We start from the raw sequence: 18,534 nt of genomic DNA, 5'->3' as shown, positions 1-18,534 counted from the left end.
GGTCGCTGTTAGCAGTTTAATTCAGCGATGCGTGAAGAAAGAAATATCTATTTATTCAATCCTCGCCCTTATCACGACTTCTGTTCTGCTTTCATGTTGCCTTCGTTGACCCTCAATCGCGTGACCCTGCCTGTTCTTCCCTCAAGTCCGAAGCGAATACGAACCAACCAATGAAAGGGCAGAATATTCCGTGCCTAAACGAGTCGTCACTGTTTCATTTCTTCAGGGACCAGCGACCGTCTTAAACAACGTTCTCTACCTTTTCAATCCCAGAAATGCTGTTTCACCCTCCATCTCTATGCTTTCCATCGTCTTTGAAGCCCCTGAATACGAATACGAATACGATCTACCCCGCCCCCTTTTCCACCTTGCTCCCTCGGGGCCGAAAACCTGGCAGCTTCCACGGCCAGAGCCATCACTAGCCGAAAGTAGAGGCAATATAGAACAGCAGGAACTGCCCAATAGCACTATGACACGCGCTTTTGTACCGAGAAAGGGAGCTCCAAAATCTAGAAGAGGATGTTTCACCTGCAAGTAAGCGTTGATATCTTTCCCTGCGCCAAGTGAAAGGGCATCAGAAACTTGATGATGACCATCTATAAAGAGTTAGGCGTATTAAATGTGATGAGGCGAGGCCTCTCTGTTTCCGATGTACAAGCACCGGTCGCAAATGTGACGGCTATGCCGGCCAAGGTCCACCCTCGAATCTACCAGATCCAAACTTGACAGCCGTGACGATTAACAGCCTCCCAAGCCAGACACCTCAGGGCCGAAGCTTTAATTTCTTCTGTGCCTGCACACTCCCTAATATATCCCTTCACTTCGGCTCTCCACGCTGGACTCGATTAGTTCTCCAAGCCAGCAGCTCAGAACCTGCACTCCGACACGCAGCTGCTGCTATTGGTGCACTTCATGAACATCTCGAAAGTGGGAAAACCTCTGCAGACAACTCCACCCCTCAAGGAAACAAGGATATCGAATACGCAACCCAACAATATGCCCAAGCTTTGATCTTCCTCAGCTCCCTCCTCACCAACTCAGATCATCGATCAATTGAGCTTGCTCTGATTGGGGCTCTATTGTGCATGTACTACGAAGCTCTGCAAGCGAACTTCGAAACTTCACAGGTCCATCTAGAGAACTGTTTACTGGTCCTCCAGTCACTGTTACCAAGCGAAAGAAGCTGGCTCACACATACCACCGACAACAGTATGCAGATCGATGGCGACATCGTACAAGCCTTCGCACGTCTCGATATCGAAGCATCGTGCACTTTGGGCAAACGCTCTCCAGGACTCTGCGTATCAGAAACTTTACTGGAAATACCAACAGCCTTCGCCTCCATCACCCAAGCACGCCAGCTCCTCTACGGTCTCACTAGCCAACTTCACTCCTTCATGCGTTCCACGGAAGATGCCTATAAAACCAACATGGACCCCATCCCTCTGCCCATCATCGCCGAAGTCAATCTCCACCAAGCACGACTCAAAGAATGGGAAGTCTCATTCTCCGCCTTTCTCGCCGATCCAGCGACAAAACTCTCACGTCAAGAACAGCAAGGCGCAAATGTGCTTTCAATCCAGCAGAAAGTTACGTTTATGAAAGCTATTACTTGTTTCTATGCCGAGGAAACGTTATTTGATCAGTTTGACCAAGAGTTTGAAGAGATTCTTTGTTTGGCGGAGTATTTGATTTACTTGTCAAACGGGTTTGAGAGGAAGAGTAGAGGGGAAAGGGAGAAAAAGAAGGTGGTACTGAGTTTTGATATGGGCATCATCGAAGCACTGTTTTGGACTGCGATTAAGTGCCGCTGTCACTCGATCCGTCATCGTGCGATTGGTATGCTGAGAAAGATCACTTGGCAAGAAGGGGTGTGGAATGCGGAGATGATGGTCGCGATGGCGGAGAAGTTCGTCGAGATGGAAGAAGAGCAGATTCGTGGTATTGGTGGGAATCGCGGAATGAGCGAGAGTGGAAGCAGAGTTCCGGAATGGTTGAGACTACATGACCATGGGTGGGAGATGAATTTGAAAGGGAGGAAGACGGAGATTAGGGCAGGGAGGAGGGAAAATGGGGTGGATGGCGAGTGGACTTGGTTAAGGGAAGAGGTTGTGTGGTAATTGCTCAAGTCGAATGACCACAGATTCTTCTTGATAGACTTTCAAGTGTTCCTTGTGAGATTACCGACGGAGATGGTAGTAGAGCATGACTAGCTGATGAGCGAAATGCTTCATTCTATGAATAGGAATGAGGGCAAGGCGAGATTGTCCCTAAACCTTTGGGTTCTTGGGAATACGAGACATGACAGGTCAATTTGAATTTCTATGCTTCGGCACGTCACCTTTCAACGCTGCCCGAGCGCAGCGGCTTTGAAGTGGTGAATCACTCGTACACTACTTGCAGAACTTGCGTTCTGAATCCTTCATGGTGACTCAGCTTCTTCGGCGCCACTTTCATCTCTCACTGTGCAATACAGTAGCGCATGATGTATTCATTTGTGCCAGTTCTGGGAACTTTCGGAGACGAGTATCAGGAAGTGATTCAATTTCTCGTCACTGTGCTTGATACAGACCTACCTTTATTGAACCCGCTCGATGGATTTTCGGATCAACATTGGGTATAGAGGGTGCAGGGATTATTCTATAAAGATGCTTTTGAGATGGCAAGGCTCCTCTAGTTCTCAACCCAGACCATATGCCTGGGTTCTGAGATCGAGGAGGGTTGGGTGATTGATGGCTATGTGTCGCTCTAGACGGCGGGTCATCCAATTTTGGTGAACTCTGTCGATCTTCGTGGTCACATAAATTATACTAATAGCCCTATTTAATCATATTCTTGAGTTACATCGCTAAGGAATCCTTTTCTAGTATTCTGCTCACAGTCAATAATGTTTATCTAGGTGAGCTGGCTGCTAATTAGGTGCGTATCTCATCTCACGAACATGGCAACGAACCATAAATCGAAGCCCATTGGCTGAGATAAGAGACACTCTCCAGTAAATCTTCTGCTCCCGTGAGCAAGATCGGCCCAATTCCAAATGCTTGCGAGTGATGGGGCTCGGCTCACATTACTTCCTATCGCTATTTGGCATGATCTCGTCAAAATCACCTTACTACCTTGCTCGAATGGCTGTAGCTTTATCGCAAAGCAAATATGAACGGGAGAAGGCGGAGGATGAGGTTATAGACGAGATCCTTGAGAGCCTCTAAATAAGCTTGGAGGTAGTCTTGGAGACTGTGGGCAGGTTGGGTCTCGTAATACCCGAAGCTCTGTAATAACGGGTTCGGGAGGGAGGCTTCTGCCTCTTTCTGACGCTCGCAAGGCTCTTGGAAGCCTACGGTCCACGCTTCGTGCCTCCTGGTATAGTTTATCTCGCATCGCGGAAAACGTTGCAAAGGGAACATACGTCGCCTCACCGCTAACACAAAACCTCCCTGATATAGCTGCGGCGATTGTGTGGCTTCCGAGAGTCCTACAAGCATTAAAGGGCTCGTTCGTGGACAGGAATGAAAACCGTCTGTTTTGCCACGTTTTACAGAGATTACACAAAACTCGAGATGAGTTGCCCGGGCTAATACTTCCGTCTTTTAAAGAATAAGGCTATTGCCTTGCGTATACCACAAATTATTTTCAGTCTAGATACGCCATTGCCCTTGCAAAAGTCTCTTCCTAATATGATCCAGCTTCGGAACGGCCGGATTCCTGAGAGGGGATGCACAGTATACAATCGCAGGCCTGATAGGGCTGAAGCGGTAGGAGAAGGATCCACCAAATATTGGGTGAGGGATGAGAAGAGAGTCGAGGATTGCTGTCCAGAGAATATGTCCATAGTCAATCCTGAATGAATTTGCTTCGTACGACTTCCAGATGTGAGATCATGATGTCTGTCTGTATGGGGGCACGTCGTAACTATCCGCTCCGATGAATATTTGCTATTTCCAAAAGACTCCGAGCATCGTGAAGTGACGGGCTTAGGAGTAACGAACTGAGTCCCTCGGAATTCTCAAATAGCTAGCGACACTCGACAGACTGCCAGGTGGATATTTCCTCATGGCCGTGGCTGCTACTGAGGCGAGGCCATTAGCGAGCTAGTTGACAAAACGCGGGGAAAATGTAAAACCCCCCCCCCCCCGGTGTCGATTAGGGGTGTCGATTGGGAGCAGGCTAGGCGCTCGGACAGGAACACCAAAACTCTGGCTTTTTCTTTATTTTAATTTAACTTTATAATGAATTAATATAATTTAATACTTGTTCTATTTCCTTATAGCGCTAATTAAAGGCTATTTAAATATATTTTTTTTTAATAAATTTTGGGTTAGCAATAGCTCTTTAAATTAAAGAAGTTACGAGCCCAACCTCATGGGTCTGTACACACAGGGCATTAAGCGAGAATTTTCAGGCTTCACGAATTCGCTTAGGGGCTTTCGAGAACCAAAATCCTCTTAATTACTAGAAAGTTAGAAGATAATAAAGAATAACTACAACTTCATATTCGGGAATTTGGGACTAAAGGAACCGAAGTACGATTTGATTAATTAATCTTTAAAGATTTCTAGGTTTGAAATTTTATTTATCACTAAAATGCCCTGTGTGCACAGACCTATGAGGGTGGGCTCGTTAAAAGTTTTATATTTTATAACCTATAAGTAAGCTCAAGAAAGCCTAGAAATTTAGCGAAAAAGTCCCTAAAACCAGATTTAAGAGCCCTATAAACCCATAATTTATAAGGCCTTATAGGGCTCAAAAACTAGAACTTATTTAATTAGTATATACTCCCTAAAATTAAAATACTATTTTAAGGTATCTTTTTATTATAAGTTAGAAAGCACGTGATTATAATACAATGGTTATAATATACTAGCTTAGACTTGTATTGAAAAATCTAATTTCAGATTTTTAAAGAGCTCAGATAGCCAATTAAATATCCCTGCCCCAATCGACACCCTAATCCTGGTAATCGACACCCCTAATCGACACCGGGGGGGGAGGGGAACGGTGTCGTTTTACATTTTCCCGTTTCACCCCTGCATCTGATCTCCCATCCTCCTCGCCTTGAACGCCGCTTCCCGACCGCACCTGCTCCCGAGTCAGGACTAGCCGGCAGAAAGACAAGATTCCTTTCAGACGTTCATCCAGCGGATGCAAAGGGACAGGTTGATCGTGTCAGGCACGTTCCTGACGTCGTCCCAGAGCCGCTTGAGCTGAAGGATACTGCCGCCGACCTGTGTGGATATCTGGACGACGGCGACACCGCTAGCGAAGACGCCTAGTACCTCTGCCATTTCTGCGAGATTGAGTGGCTACTGACTGAAAGTGGGACTGACGATCTTGAACCTGAGGTGATGACGGAATTGACGTAACCGGCCTAATAGCGGGAAACGAAGTATTTTAAAGAGCTGTGAGGAGGATTCAGCCTCACAGAATGCCCTGCGCTGCTTTATGCCATCCGTCGAAACATGACAGTTCACTTCGGCCTCAGCCAAATGTCAAATCTCCAAACCCCATTCCCTTGTCAGCTACCTGCCCAACCCTCCCATCCCCAGCCCCATAACCGCCAACCAAATCTCGACGAAATCCCGGCATCCTACGCAAAGTATGGTTTCCCGGCCTGCCAAACTGCAAACTCGGCTGTCTTGAGACAGGAGGCAATGCCGGGATGCTACGAGTTAGAGGGCGTATCTTTTGGGGTGTGTCGTGGAACTTGAGAAATGAAGCTTCGCTACTCATCTCATGACCCTGAATATTAAGATTCGGTTTTATCTTCGACGGCTCTGCCATGGCCGGTATGAAAGATGAGGGGGTTGGGGATTTCGATCTTGATCCTGATTTTGCAGTGTAGGTGTATGAGATGTTCCCCTGCTTGCGGCTAGCAGAACTCCCTAAAGGTAATTCAGATACAGTCGAGAGTTCCTGTTCATTTTGTTCTCGCAAAATGTTGGGGGAACTTTGTGAAGAGCAAGCCACATTGCCCGAGGCCGATAGCCATTCTCCGCCCTCTGAGCCAATACAAAATGTCCCTAGTGTTTTGTAAGAGTCCGTGGCGTTCTACCTTCTCCCAGTGCTCAAGTTAGTACGAGCGGAAAGTTGAGATGTTGGATTGCGAGGGTGCAGAGGGGCGGGTCTTGAATCGCCAATGCCATAGTCCAGCTTCTGTAGGTTGTTAAACGTTATTGTTGAGCCAGCTGTTGCCGTATACAATAACGACTCATCCATCTCGAGCCCTTGGGGTGATACCTTAGATGTTACAGCAAGACAATCATCGACGGGCACCTCCTTAATAGATTGCGGGCTGGTATATTGCTGAGAAGACTCGCCAAGCCCGGACACATCGCTAGTTGACTCTTTGAAACACTGAACTTGTCCCTGGCCAAATATCACAGCACCAGATTGTTTCAAGCGTCCCGGTTTCCTAGCATGTCGGAATACGCTGTTCGTTGCAAATTGTTGTATACGATCGCATTTGCACCACTCATCCTTTAGCTTTTGCCCCTGACGAAGGCAAGGTTCGAAAAGATGATCAGAACGATGCCACTGTATACCAGATGGAGTGATCTCCTTCTGGGTCTGTTGGGAACCACATTGGAGGTATAGGGCTTGCAGAGTCGGTACCTCTACCTATAATGTCCGCAAAGTCAGTATATACCTTTCGAAAAATTCACGAGCGGGATTGCAATACTCCAGTTTAGTGGAGATATTCTGATTGCCATATCTAGAGAAAATAGTACAGATGGAGTAATTTGACTTACGGCAAGATAATCGCTGCCCGACGGCATCTCTCTGAATACTTCACACAGCGCGCCGGGATCATGTGGCTGAAAGACTTCCCCAAAGTTTGTCCCTAGAAGCACGAGAGCGTTAATGTCTCGAGCGAACTCAGGCCAATTTCCACAGCTCTTCTCAAGTTGAATTCCTTCAGAAACATTTCTCGTCTCTTCGTAACCAGATCCATGAACTCGTAGCCTCGAATCTGCCTTTTCCGCGACATCTTGAGCTCTATTCCAGCCCCCGTCTCACCTTTGGCATTGGCTTGACAGACCTCAAGGCGACTGTATAGATCTCCAACCAAATCTTTGAAACGTTGCGTGCCGACTTCATCCTTGCCCATACAATAGTCACGCCTAACAACGACATTGGCATTGGCAACCATCGCTGCACGTACAGAAGATTGTGACTTCGGATCTGCACCTTGTAGCTCAATATCCTTGCCTCCAATGCCACATGAGCCCATCCTCTGGGCGTGAAAGATGATGTGAAGAATTGCCCTTTCACCATCAGTCAGCCACGCACGTCGATGTGCCGTGTCCTGGAGAATGACGTGGATCTGTTTTGCATAGTCGAGAGTCTCCAAATAGTAATTTGGCTTTTCGGAGGTGAATGAACCACTATGCTTCCCAAAAGAGAAAGTCAACTGGCCTGTACCAATCTTTCCAAACCCGACACTTCCCGAGGTTAACTTGACGCTCAGTTTCGCTGGCGACTTTGCATTAGAAAATCCGATACTATTGGACTGCAAGCTGGATGCTCCTAGGAGACGGAGTAGTGTTAGCGTGATACATGCAGTTGATTGTCGGAACAGTCAGGTCCATGTCTTTGTACGTATGGCTTACCAAGATGATTCATCGATTCAGAACACCATCCTAGAAACGTCCTCGTGGACAGTAAATCCTCTTCATTTAATATTTCAGCTGGCAAGCGAACTGGACAAAGAGAAGCGATGTCTTCATATCTGATTGTTGCTTGTCCGTTTTTCAAGACATGCCACTGAACTGAGTCACCATTGCGCGCCACTGGCACAAATGCTATACATCTGCCTGTCAAGATGTAGGCATTATGGAACCGTGTAGCTAGGGGAACTCCACCAAGGCCAGCCATGACCTCAAGTGGAAGCTCTAATCCTTTCTCGTTGTTCGAACGCTCTGGGATAGGGAATCCGGTGGCTATGGTGGAATTTCCGACAATTTCATTCCAGCAACTACCAGGGTCGTCCGATGTGAGGGGACACAGCTCGCTAGCTATGTGAAAGGTACGTAAAGGCACATCGAATCTCGATGAAGTTTCTTGAAACGTCACGTAAGAATATCCCAGTCCAAGTGGTGATACTCGACAAGCAGAGGTGATCCAGGCAATTTGCTGTGCTATAGCGACAATGAACTCTTCACTCCCGGTGACTAGGAGAGATTATTCAACGAGATTGACAACGATACCACTTCCTGGGGCGGTAAATAAGATAGCTATGGCAGAATTAGCGGAAGGAGCAGGCACTGGAAGAAATGAGTCGAAGATGAGCGCCATAGTTGGTGAACAGGTAAGAGACAAGACAGGGCATCATGCTGTTACAGGATACCCTGGGCATTGGTAGTAAGAGCACTTGCGCTTTCAGTTGAAGATTTGGTTAAATCAGCTCGTCTTGTTATGTTGTCGTCAAGAACCGGGAGGAAATGAGCTCAATATACGCCACGTTTGCGAATCTTGGCGTGATGGTTCTTGAGCACAATGGAGTATGAAATAGAAAAATGCTTACTTCCTGAGTCATCCTGTCGTGGATAACTATTGATCGCTCCTTGAAGCGAGTTAAGCAAGTGCATAGAGTATGCAGGCCATGTGCGCTGCAGATAAGTGCGAACCGTGGACATGTATGCATCTGTTCCCCGACCAGTGATTGTCAGAATCGAATCCACCTCCTGGTCAAGACCAAGGGGGTACTGCTCTTGGATGAAACTAATTATATCCCAATCGAAATCAAACATGGCGGCATGACATTTTGGCTGTCGGTTGCTGTCATCCGATTAGCGTTGGTTTGGTGTTCGAGCGGATAGGAAGAATGGAACGGAAAGTCTTGAAAAGGGTTTACTGGCCGTACTTAGATTTTTTCATTGGTCTTCGAAGACTAAGCATTATACGCTTGCGAATAAGATTCAGCTGATTCTCGTGATAATGTTCGAGCAAAGTCCGAATGTCAGCGATGAGATCTTGGAAAGCGTGGTGATTGATAAGAAACGTCTCAATATCTTTGTCCTGTCCTAGGGTTCTATAGATCAGTTCTTCCATCTCGCTACCATTGCTCGAGTCTGTGCAATCGAAATCGGATAGCGATCCGAAATTTGAAACCCATTTCGTTTCTTCAGCATCCAGGTCTATGCGATTGGGTATTCGCTCGTGTTGAGCGCCGGCAAGTTCGTCATCCAGTGAGGCTTCGTCGGGCAATACTGTATACCATGATCCTACTTTCTCCGCCCATGTCGACTCGGGTGCGAGTCCCTTCAAGTTCTCTTTGGCGAGGTTTTGTTGTGCTCGCCTCGTTTCACAACCCTCCAGGGCTTCTTCGAAATTCTCTAAAATATCGCGGCGCAAAAGTCTAATCTGTTTCGCGGCTTGTCTTTGGCTTCGTTGGCCTGCATCGTTCTTAACTTGCACGGAATAGTTCTTGAGCAAAAGCTGAAAGCGATGCCGAAATGGAACCCTCCATTGTTGGCTGCTATGGGATCCGAGTAATTGCCCAGGAAGGCACTTCAGGATAGCCTCGGTGAACCTTCTGACAATATCTTTCCTCTGAGCTGAAGGTAGCATAGTCACGAAGGAAATCGTCGACTGGCCGTCTCCATTGGTATCTTGCGTCACCACCTGCGCTAGATCCTCATTAATAGCAGGTAAGGCAGTGCCTTCCGTAATTTGTCGCTGCAATGCCACAACCTTGGGACCATTTGATGGAACGACATCAATTATTGATGTCGGAGCAGTTGACTGAGGCCCCGAAACGGTACTACTTCTCACTGTATTCGTCAGTGTTCTGATTGAGGATTTCAATAGAGGATGGCCCAGGTGTGAGTCCAAGATTGCCACCGCATCCTTCGCAGTCATGTCCTCGAAATGAACAACCTCGTGGCAATGCCAAATCATATTGCCTCCACTGAATACAATCAGACGATTCGAGAGTAGTTTCGCTTGGAGCATCCACGCTAGACTTTTCCTAGTAGGAACCGGAATGAGGACGTTGACATTAGGTCGGACCTCTGCCACCACCTGGTCGATTTCGCGTTCCGTGGAAACGCCTTGCAAGGGAGAATTGGCATTCTTGCCATCAGCTGCAACGATGGCAACAACCGCGGTCGCATATATCTTGTCCATCTGTCCAATCTGTATCTCTTTCTCGCCTTTATCATCTTGTTTTATACACAAGGCATCGACCCATAAGTATTAGAGGCCGACCCCTCGGGCTACCTCCATTGCATCTATAATAGCTTGTGGTAGAGTGACTTTTTCTGGTGCAAGAGCTCCTTCGTTGAAGTATTTATTAATAGTTCTGTTATCCAGCTTGGCATATGTATAGTCACCCCAAACGTAGCTCAGAGCGGCATATCGAACAACTTCCGAGGTACACGTATAGAGACGATATTTCTTTAAGTCAATAACCCGAAGATACGCGACTTGAGATCCCCGCTGCTCTCCGCGGGGAGGAAAAGGGCCACACCTGTGATGATTTTCGCAGGCACTCAACCACTTTCCTCCAAGGGAGAGATCGATCTTCTTCTCTAGGATTCTGCCGTACCGCAGCGTTGATCCAGACTCAGACTGCTCGACTATTCCTGTAGCAACCCTAAGATGAAACCTGCTTATTTCAGCAAGCGGCGACAAGAGCTCCCGGTTGTGTGCAGCGACATGGACTGCAATTAGCCCAGCTTCACTACTGGCTCGTGTATGCAACTTGATTAATACCCAGCAAGGTAGTCGCTTCCTTTTGTTTCCGGAGAAAATCGTTGCAGCTGTCAACGCTCCGTCCACTCCTTCAAGTATCCTCATATCTCTCTCCCTCATACCTGCGCCTCCAAATATTGTGATCTTCGCCGCCGCCAAAGCACCAAGAAGGAACTTATCTGGAATATCATCTAAAAGCGGAGAGCTTTTGGCCATGATCGGACTGGTTGCGTTCAATGCCGACTCGTCGTTCTTATTAACAGGGTGGAACAATTTCTGTACTTCGGCTTCGCCGTCAGGTACTTCCCGGCTGAGTCCAAAGGGCCAAACTGCTTCGCTGTTGAACATTCTTTTCAGCAGGGTCGCCTTTGCAACCCAATCGCCAAACGATACTCCCTTGAGACTGGTCTGAATGTAGTCTTGTACGTGGTCATGGAGCAAAGGGTCATTCTCTTCACGACACAGGACCTGGAAGATAAGACGACAAAATATACACCATTCGCGTCGCAAAATAATTCGCTCAAGTGGTCGAACGTATTCGTATATCTCTCGGCCCGGTGTAAGTCCATCGCCAGGAAGACATTCCTCAAAGTTCATCTTAGAGCAGTCTTTGCATAATCTCTTCTGGCGCTTGAAGCCACGTTCTTCGACGACCGTCTTCGATATGTCCATGGTGTCCTCCTTGATATCGATGGCCATTGCGGCGATGTCATCCGAGAACCGCGTTACCTTCTCAATCATACTGCGAACGGCTTCCTTCCCAGACTTTCGTTTGACGAAGTTGGGCTTCTTCCCTCCAAAGGGAATGGAAACGACCTCGTTCCCATCCTTATCGGCAGTGGAATTTGATCGCGAGCGGTTGGGAGTTTGGTCCTGCGACTCGCTGAGCTCGTGGATATTGCTATCTGACTTTGCGCGCCGACGAAAAAGGGGAACTTTCAAGCTCGTTAGGCCGCTGGATTCCCCTTTTTCTTTCTTTCCCATAGCATCAGACGACATCTTAACTTGTATACGTGTGAAAGGCGTGCTGCGTGGCGGCGAATCGTCGCGTGTGGTTTCAAACCTCAATGATCATTGCTGCTTTCACAGATGGCGTAGAAAATGAGAGAGGTGAGTTTTGCATTAAGCGCAAAAGCGCAATACGTGAAACGAGGAGGATATAAGCCAAAGAGCTGGTATCAAGTAAGGCTGTCAGTGAGGCTGGCAAGGACAGATGTGCAGGCGGATGCTGGTGCCTACAGTGGACTAACATCCGGGAAGCGCGGGATACCATGCGTGCGGCCCGCACCGGTTTCTTGATTCAAATTCAAGTAGCACGACGTGAGCTGAGGGTGTAGGTGTGCATAGTTTCATTCGTTGAATCTTCCTCTCCCCACCCCACGCCAGGCTGCCAAAGTGCTTGGTAACCTGTTGTAGGGCGTCTTCGCCGTCAGCGAGCCTCGCGACGGGCGTATTTTCTGGGGAGAGTGTGCCCGTCTTGGATCCTTCTCCACGAGGTACGAGTTAGGTTGGGGAAGTGAACTTGTGGCACGTGACGAGCCTTATGAGTTACGTAACCGAACTCCCTACCAAAAGCACGATTTAGCGAATTTTTTATTTCTTAATAATTAGATAACTATAAATCCGTTTTATATAAGATTTCATTTCATAGGCTCTCTATATATAATAAAATAAAATAATAATATAATAATAAAGTATTTTATATAATTAAAGAAAATATTTTAAAAGATATATATTTTATTTTATTTATTAACTTTTAATATATTTTAATAATAAATATATAAAATAGTATAAAAATTATATATAAGGATTTTATTTATTACTTAATCTTTATTAAGAATTCTTTATATATTTAACTTTATAATTTTAAAAATATCTTATTTCAATATATTATAAAAAACTAATAATATTAACTTTATTAATAATATTATATAATAATTACAATGTCTTTAAACTAATAGTTATTTTAATAGCTTTTAATTAAATATTCTTTGAATAATATTTTTATTATAACTTTATATAAGCTTTTTTTTTTTTAATATATAAAGCTCTTAATTACTATTAATTTATAAGATATTAATAAAAATAATATAAACTTTTTATTATAAATACAAACTTAAGATATAATTAAATAAATATAATAAAGAACCTCTTATATATATTAATTTAATATTAAATAATTAATAATATATATATTTATTATATTTATTATATTTATTTATATAGAGCTTTAATAATTAGAGTTTTTATATAAAATATTATATATGACTTTTTATATTATTTTTATATCTTATAAATACCTTTTTATTTAAAATTAAAAATTTAAGAATTTAAATTATTGGTTTTATAATTACGCTTTTTATACTTATAATATATAGAATTTTAATATATATCTTAATATAAATATTATAAAATAGTAAATTTATAATTTTTTTACTTTATAATAATATATAATATAAAACTTATATTAAGAAATATTAAGTATTTTGATTATATAATATATAAAGTGTATTTTATATACTTGAAAGATCTCATATCTGAAAAATTAGACTATTTTATAAAGTGGTTATCTTTTAATTAATTAAACTATTTTTATGTAAAACGTGCTTTTAGTGGGGTCGTGCTTTTGATAGGGACTTCGGTTATGCACCTGACATTTCATTGCACACCTTGAAAGCGTTTGGGCCAATCGTCGTAAGCTCCAACCCGGTGTTCTGCTCTCACAATGAGAGTGGCTCTGGACTTGATTGTGGTAGGTGTTCAACGCCGAGGGAATGAGTTCGTTCTCTGTCAAATTGCCAATGCACATTTGGGCGTTTTCAGTGATGGGATGAGAGATAACTTTGAAATAGTTTTCAAGGAGTTGGAACAGGTGAGGGATATGCCTTTTCTTTGAATTGATATACTTTATATAGATACAGAGCAGGCTTGTGGTGTTCATCTATGTCGTGTGGGGGTTGATAACAACTGGGGAGTGGTGAGGGTAAGAAGGGGGTTGGCCAGTAACAAAGTTGGAGTCCTGCATCCCGCTATTCCCGCGAAACCTGAGGCGCAGGTGGAGGTGGAACACCAAAGTCTCGGAATTTTCAAAGCAATCAGAAACTCTAAAAACTTTGTAGATTATGCAGAAAACTCCAAATATTCAGATCTAATGCTGGTTCACTCAAATTCCCCTGCTTTTGTGGTTAAATTTGATTTTGAGCGATTGATTGGTGGATGTTGAAACCTTCTAATAAGACAGAGTTCCCATTTTAGAAATGCGGCGTCGACCCCTGGTCATCGGCAAGTTCCAATAAGTTCAGCCGCAGCAACGTGAATGCTGAGCTGTCTTGACGTTTTCATCAATTTAAATATTCAGTAGGGCAGGTAGGGCAGGATTTTAGGCGGTGAAGGGTCAATCCAATCGAGCAGTCGAGCAGTCGAGCACCAGAACACCAAAATCATGGAATTTAAAGCTACGAATCGCATGGTACTTAAAATTAGGCTTGGAATTGCACTAAAATTATACTGAGACTCGTACTTACTATTAATAGGAGCTCTTTACGTATCGCAGTGAGCTGCCCCGCAGGAAGCTGCCCCCCAAGAAGGTGCCCCCCAGAGAGCTCTTTATATATTATAGTGAGCTATCCCCAGAAGCTGCTCCCTTGCGGAGCTCTTTATATATTGTAATAAGATGCCCCCCAGAGAAAAGATATAGAAGGAAGATAATATAAATTTGGTAAGGTATGCCTCAAGAGAATATATGAGGCTCTGCACTTTAGTTGCCTGAGGCACTATAGCTTTTACCTAGCAAGCTGCCCCTCAGGAATCTATCTGGGACCCCCCCGCCCTGAGGGAGCTCTTTACGCATTGCAGTAAGCTATTCCTGGAAAGCTCTTTATATGCGATACATAAAGAGCTTCTTAGGGAGCAGCTTTCTGGGGGAAGCTCCCTAGGAGACAGCTCCCTGGGAGGCAGCTCACCGCAATATGTAAAGAGCTCCCTAGGGACAGCTTACTATAATATATAAAGGGCTTCTTGGGGGCAGCTCACTGCAATATATAAAGAGCTCCCTAGAGGGCAGCTCTTGGGAGGGGGGGGCGGGGGCGGGGAGGCAGCTTCTGGGGGGGAGCTCCCTGGGGCGCAGCTCACTGCGATACGTAAAGAGCTCCCATTAATAGTAAGTAAGTACGAGTCTCAGTATAATTTTAGTGCAATTCCAAGCCTAATTTTAAGTACCATGCGATTCGTAGCTTTGAATTCCATGATTTTAGTGTTCTGGTGCTCGAGTGTTTTGACCCTTCACCGCCTAAAATCCTGCCCTAGAGAGTGCGCGTTCGCGTCGAGACCATAATGTTAGATTTAGGTCGCTATCTGATGACCCTTTCTGGTGCAGTTCTTGACGTTGAAGACGAAAAGGTTGACGAGCAATTCGATCTGCTGGTGCTTGATATGATTGAACAATCCATGCTGGACCAGCGATTTTCTCTTATAGAGAATTTCATACTTCTGGGATTCTCATTTGGGCTGTCTTCGGTTCGTATTGAGGGTATTGAGAAAGGGCAGAGCCGAGTGAATGCGGAATGTCTCATCATATGATCACAGCCCCCTGGGATGTCATATTTGCAATAAATGCACCCGTTCGGCAAGCGCCAACCGCAATGACCAGGAATCCGATTAATTGGAAGGCGGGAATTTGCGTGGCCAATGCATTCCAAAGTTGTTATGTGTCCGCTTTTGGCGAAGAATGGAGCGAGGCGAGACACTCCTTCCCACTTCGAGAGCATGCGAACATCACGATTTTGTGTGAAAAACTGCACGCAGATTCCGCTCACGGCGAAGAAGACAAACTAAGTTGCAACACCGCCTGCACGTCATCGCCATTTTCAAAACTTGAGGTTGATGGTCGTGTACGACTTGGAGAAACATGGGTTCGAAGAGGGCTCTGGGCTCGTAAGCAGATTGAATAGAATTTCTCGTCAGCAAAGCTAATACCCAAGTAGGAGGAGCCCTTCAGAGAGGCCTCCGGTGAAGAAGACTGCTCGAACTGGTACACAGGAGAATCAACCCACTGACACCGAGCCAACTTCTACTCAACCGAAACACTCTGAAGCTGCCACGCACCCCAAACCTACACAACCGGCCTCAAAGCCATTTACCTTTGAAGGTCATCCGCAACCGCAGGTCGATGAGCGTCTCTTCGCTGCCAAGAACTTTCTTGCTGACGAGGATCCAGACCGATGTCTGAATTTCGACACGAAACTCGCGCAGGTTGAAGAATTGGTCGCACAGATCGAAAGTGACCAGGTTTCCTGTAATCCTGAACTCTTTCGCGATGTCAAAGTCAAACTTAATGTCCATCGGGATTGGGAGGCTCACCGTAAAACTACGCCATACGACACGGGATGCTGCGAAGCACTTCTCATTGCACCCTTCTCTTCACGTCTCATCAGCGCAGATACGACTGCTGCTCTCGGTCAAGAACGAGAAGCACAAGGTCTGGGCACTCAGATGAGAGCTGATCACGCTCCTTTTTCAGTCAACCTTGAGAACGACCACGCCGCTTTCCTGGCGAGGATGAATGAGGATGCCAGGAAGAATCCGGATGAAGTCGAAGATGATACAAATCTTCTTTGGGTGGAAAGTCGAGCATATCTGTGGGCAATGAGAGACCCTGCCCTGATTCCGTATTGGATGCATCCGAAAACTGGTATACCAACAAAAGGAATTAGAGCTACAGATTCCAGTAGACTGCAGGTTCCGGGCTCAAACACAGGGAAGAATCGACGACCTTCCAGAGGATGGCTCCCAGCCCATGTCACTGCTACCGAGGTTAAGATGAATGAGTTGTTGAGTATTCCAGCTCCTTCCCCGAAACAATTCGCTTGTTTGCATGAGCTGCTGTGCCCTTTCGAACCGATGGACCTCCACAACCTACACGCCCAAAATGAATCTTTCACGGAGGCTGCGCTACTGGGTCGTTTGAGCGCAAACCAAAAATCTGCCCAAGATCAGATTAAAGCAAGGTACAACGATACATATAGATCTTGGCTGCATAGTCTTGCTACTAATGGAGTGTACTTTATCATCCGTACGCCTGGAGATCCGGAGATTATTCAACCAGGAGCAATCTATGTTGACGATGGGATCATGACGCCTGAACACCTAGAGACCCTTGAAAAGGCACAGGCATTGCTCGACAAATTGTTGGTAAACGGCCGAATGGATCTCACGGAAAATGAGAGCACTGCATTGGACAGCTTGATGCAGTACTCGTTACCAAGCGATATTCTGGAGGTACAAAATGAGATACTTCAAATTTTGGAAGTACAGGGTGCCAACAGCGTGTCAGTCCTGGACCAGGAAAACCAAGCCAAGGTTATAGAGCTTGAGAAAACGGAACAAGAGCAAAAATTGGGGTGGGAAGATGAGTTGAAGCGATCTGGTGGAGCTGAATTCCGTTACCTGCGACCTGCTGAAATGAAGGAAGACAAAAACAACATTCTCTACCTCCCTTGGAACCTCACTGTCATCCCTCAGGTCCCAATACAAGCCCGTCCTGATCTGGATTTGCCTCCGCACGTTCAAAATCTACAAGAAGATGTTAATAGAGATCTTCCACGAAATATCAATCTTCCCAGCATTGATCAAGGGTCTTGGGAGTTCCGGAGGACACTTGAACAACTGGTGTATCCCGATCTTCGAGACCTTTTGACGCCTTATTCTGCGCTCCGAACGAAGGAGGCAGCTTGTGGACGGCTTACCGGTGACGAGGCGTTGCAATATGTCACTTTGGCAGCTGTCGTTCACCCCTTGTGGGACGCATGGTGGCACGGCCTTGGAGCAAAGATCACGATCAAAATGCCAAGACCGGAGCAACAAAACAAGAATCCAGGGGTCATGTACTGTCGAAATCCGCACAAAGCTATTGGCGAGGATCTAGATACCTACTTCACGCGCAAAGCCGCTGCAATTAACCAGGTACTTTCACGGTTTGCTTCGACGACTTCAGGCTCAGAGCCGACGGAGTACTACAATCAACTCTACGATCTCTGCAAGGACCTTCAATATCCAGCCTTAAAGAAGACAGAGGAGCAATACCAGAAATGTTATGATGACGGAAACGAGGAAGGGGTAGAAAGGCTTCACCGGCAATGGGAAGTGGCCTTCAAACACTGGATACAAAGCAAAAAGGGCCATACCATACGAATCAAAATTCCCAATCCGCGCATCGACCTAGACGATGATCCAAGTGTGGTGTACTACCGCGGACCTCTCCTCACCCCTGAAAAATGTCAAGGGTTGTCCGAGTACACCCGAAAAAGAATACAGACAGTCCAAAATTCTTCCCTGCCCACTTTTCCAGCAGACTTGAGGTCGGAGTTACCACCATTACTTCAGCGTCTTATAGAAGCGCACGAGAAATCGAATTCCCCCGAGTCTAGAGCAGTTCTTGAGTGGCATCTTCAGGCATTTATGAATGCCCCGCCGTCCCCTAAGCCTCTCTCCCCAACCATAAATAGATCAGACCCACACTCGCCAATTTCTAGTACTTGGGTCGTGTCTGCCAACGGCAATGCCTGCGGGAACGGAAGTGGAACGCAAGCTTCATTGAGCCCTCTTTGGAGCCGTTGGAGCCAAGAACAGAGAATCGAAACCCAACTCAATGTGGATCTCATCCCCTTATTGCCGGAAATCCGAACTGTCGAATCGGAGATCAATCGCCTCCTTGCATTGTTTGGAGGGGGCGGCATGCCATTTTACCTGGGTGACCCTAATGCTTTAGCGGTTGCGTTACGCCATCTGGATGAGCACAATAGATTGACGACATTGCTTCGGCAGTTCTGGCCGAATCAAGTTTAT

At 45.8% G+C, this 18,534-nt stretch overlaps 3 protein-coding genes across 3 annotated transcripts; 1 reads left to right on the top strand and 2 right to left on the bottom strand.

The window, feature by feature from the left end:
* Positions 1–469: 469 nt before the first annotated feature.
* On the top strand, positions 470–2,120 carry K444DRAFT_545740 (uncharacterized protein; the record flags this gene model as incomplete). The annotated part of the gene is made up of 2 exons (XM_024876162.1): positions 470–534; positions 605–2,120. The coding sequence occupies 2 exons, from the start codon at positions 470–472 to the stop codon at positions 2,118–2,120; spliced, it is 1,581 nt and encodes a 526-aa protein (XP_024728454.1).
* Positions 2,121–5,475: 3,355 nt separating this feature from the next.
* K444DRAFT_636831 (uncharacterized protein) lies at positions 5,476–10,125 on the bottom strand (the record flags this gene model as incomplete). The annotated part of the gene is made up of 7 exons (XM_024884055.1): positions 5,476–5,944; positions 6,050–6,615; positions 6,747–6,838; positions 6,874–7,524; positions 7,608–8,168; positions 8,522–8,775; positions 8,861–10,125. The coding sequence occupies 7 exons, from the start codon at positions 10,123–10,125 to the stop codon at positions 5,476–5,478; spliced, it is 3,858 nt and encodes a 1,285-aa protein (XP_024728453.1).
* Positions 10,126–10,194: 69 nt separating this feature from the next.
* K444DRAFT_636830 (uncharacterized protein) lies at positions 10,195–11,691 on the bottom strand (the record flags this gene model as incomplete). The annotated part of the gene is made up of 1 exon (XM_024884054.1): positions 10,195–11,691. The coding sequence occupies one exon, from the start codon at positions 11,689–11,691 to the stop codon at positions 10,195–10,197; it is 1,497 nt and encodes a 498-aa protein (XP_024728452.1).
* Between the last annotated feature and the right edge of the window lie 6,843 nt (positions 11,692–18,534).

The sequence above is a fragment of the Hyaloscypha bicolor genome (assembly GCF_002865645.1).
Source record: "Hyaloscypha bicolor E unplaced genomic scaffold K444scaffold_182, whole genome shotgun sequence".
NCBI classification, from domain to species: domain Eukaryota; kingdom Fungi; phylum Ascomycota; class Leotiomycetes; order Helotiales; family Hyaloscyphaceae; genus Hyaloscypha; species Hyaloscypha bicolor.
The sequence above is the reverse complement of the archived record's forward strand: the minus strand, read 5'-3'. Positions and strand labels throughout refer to the sequence as shown.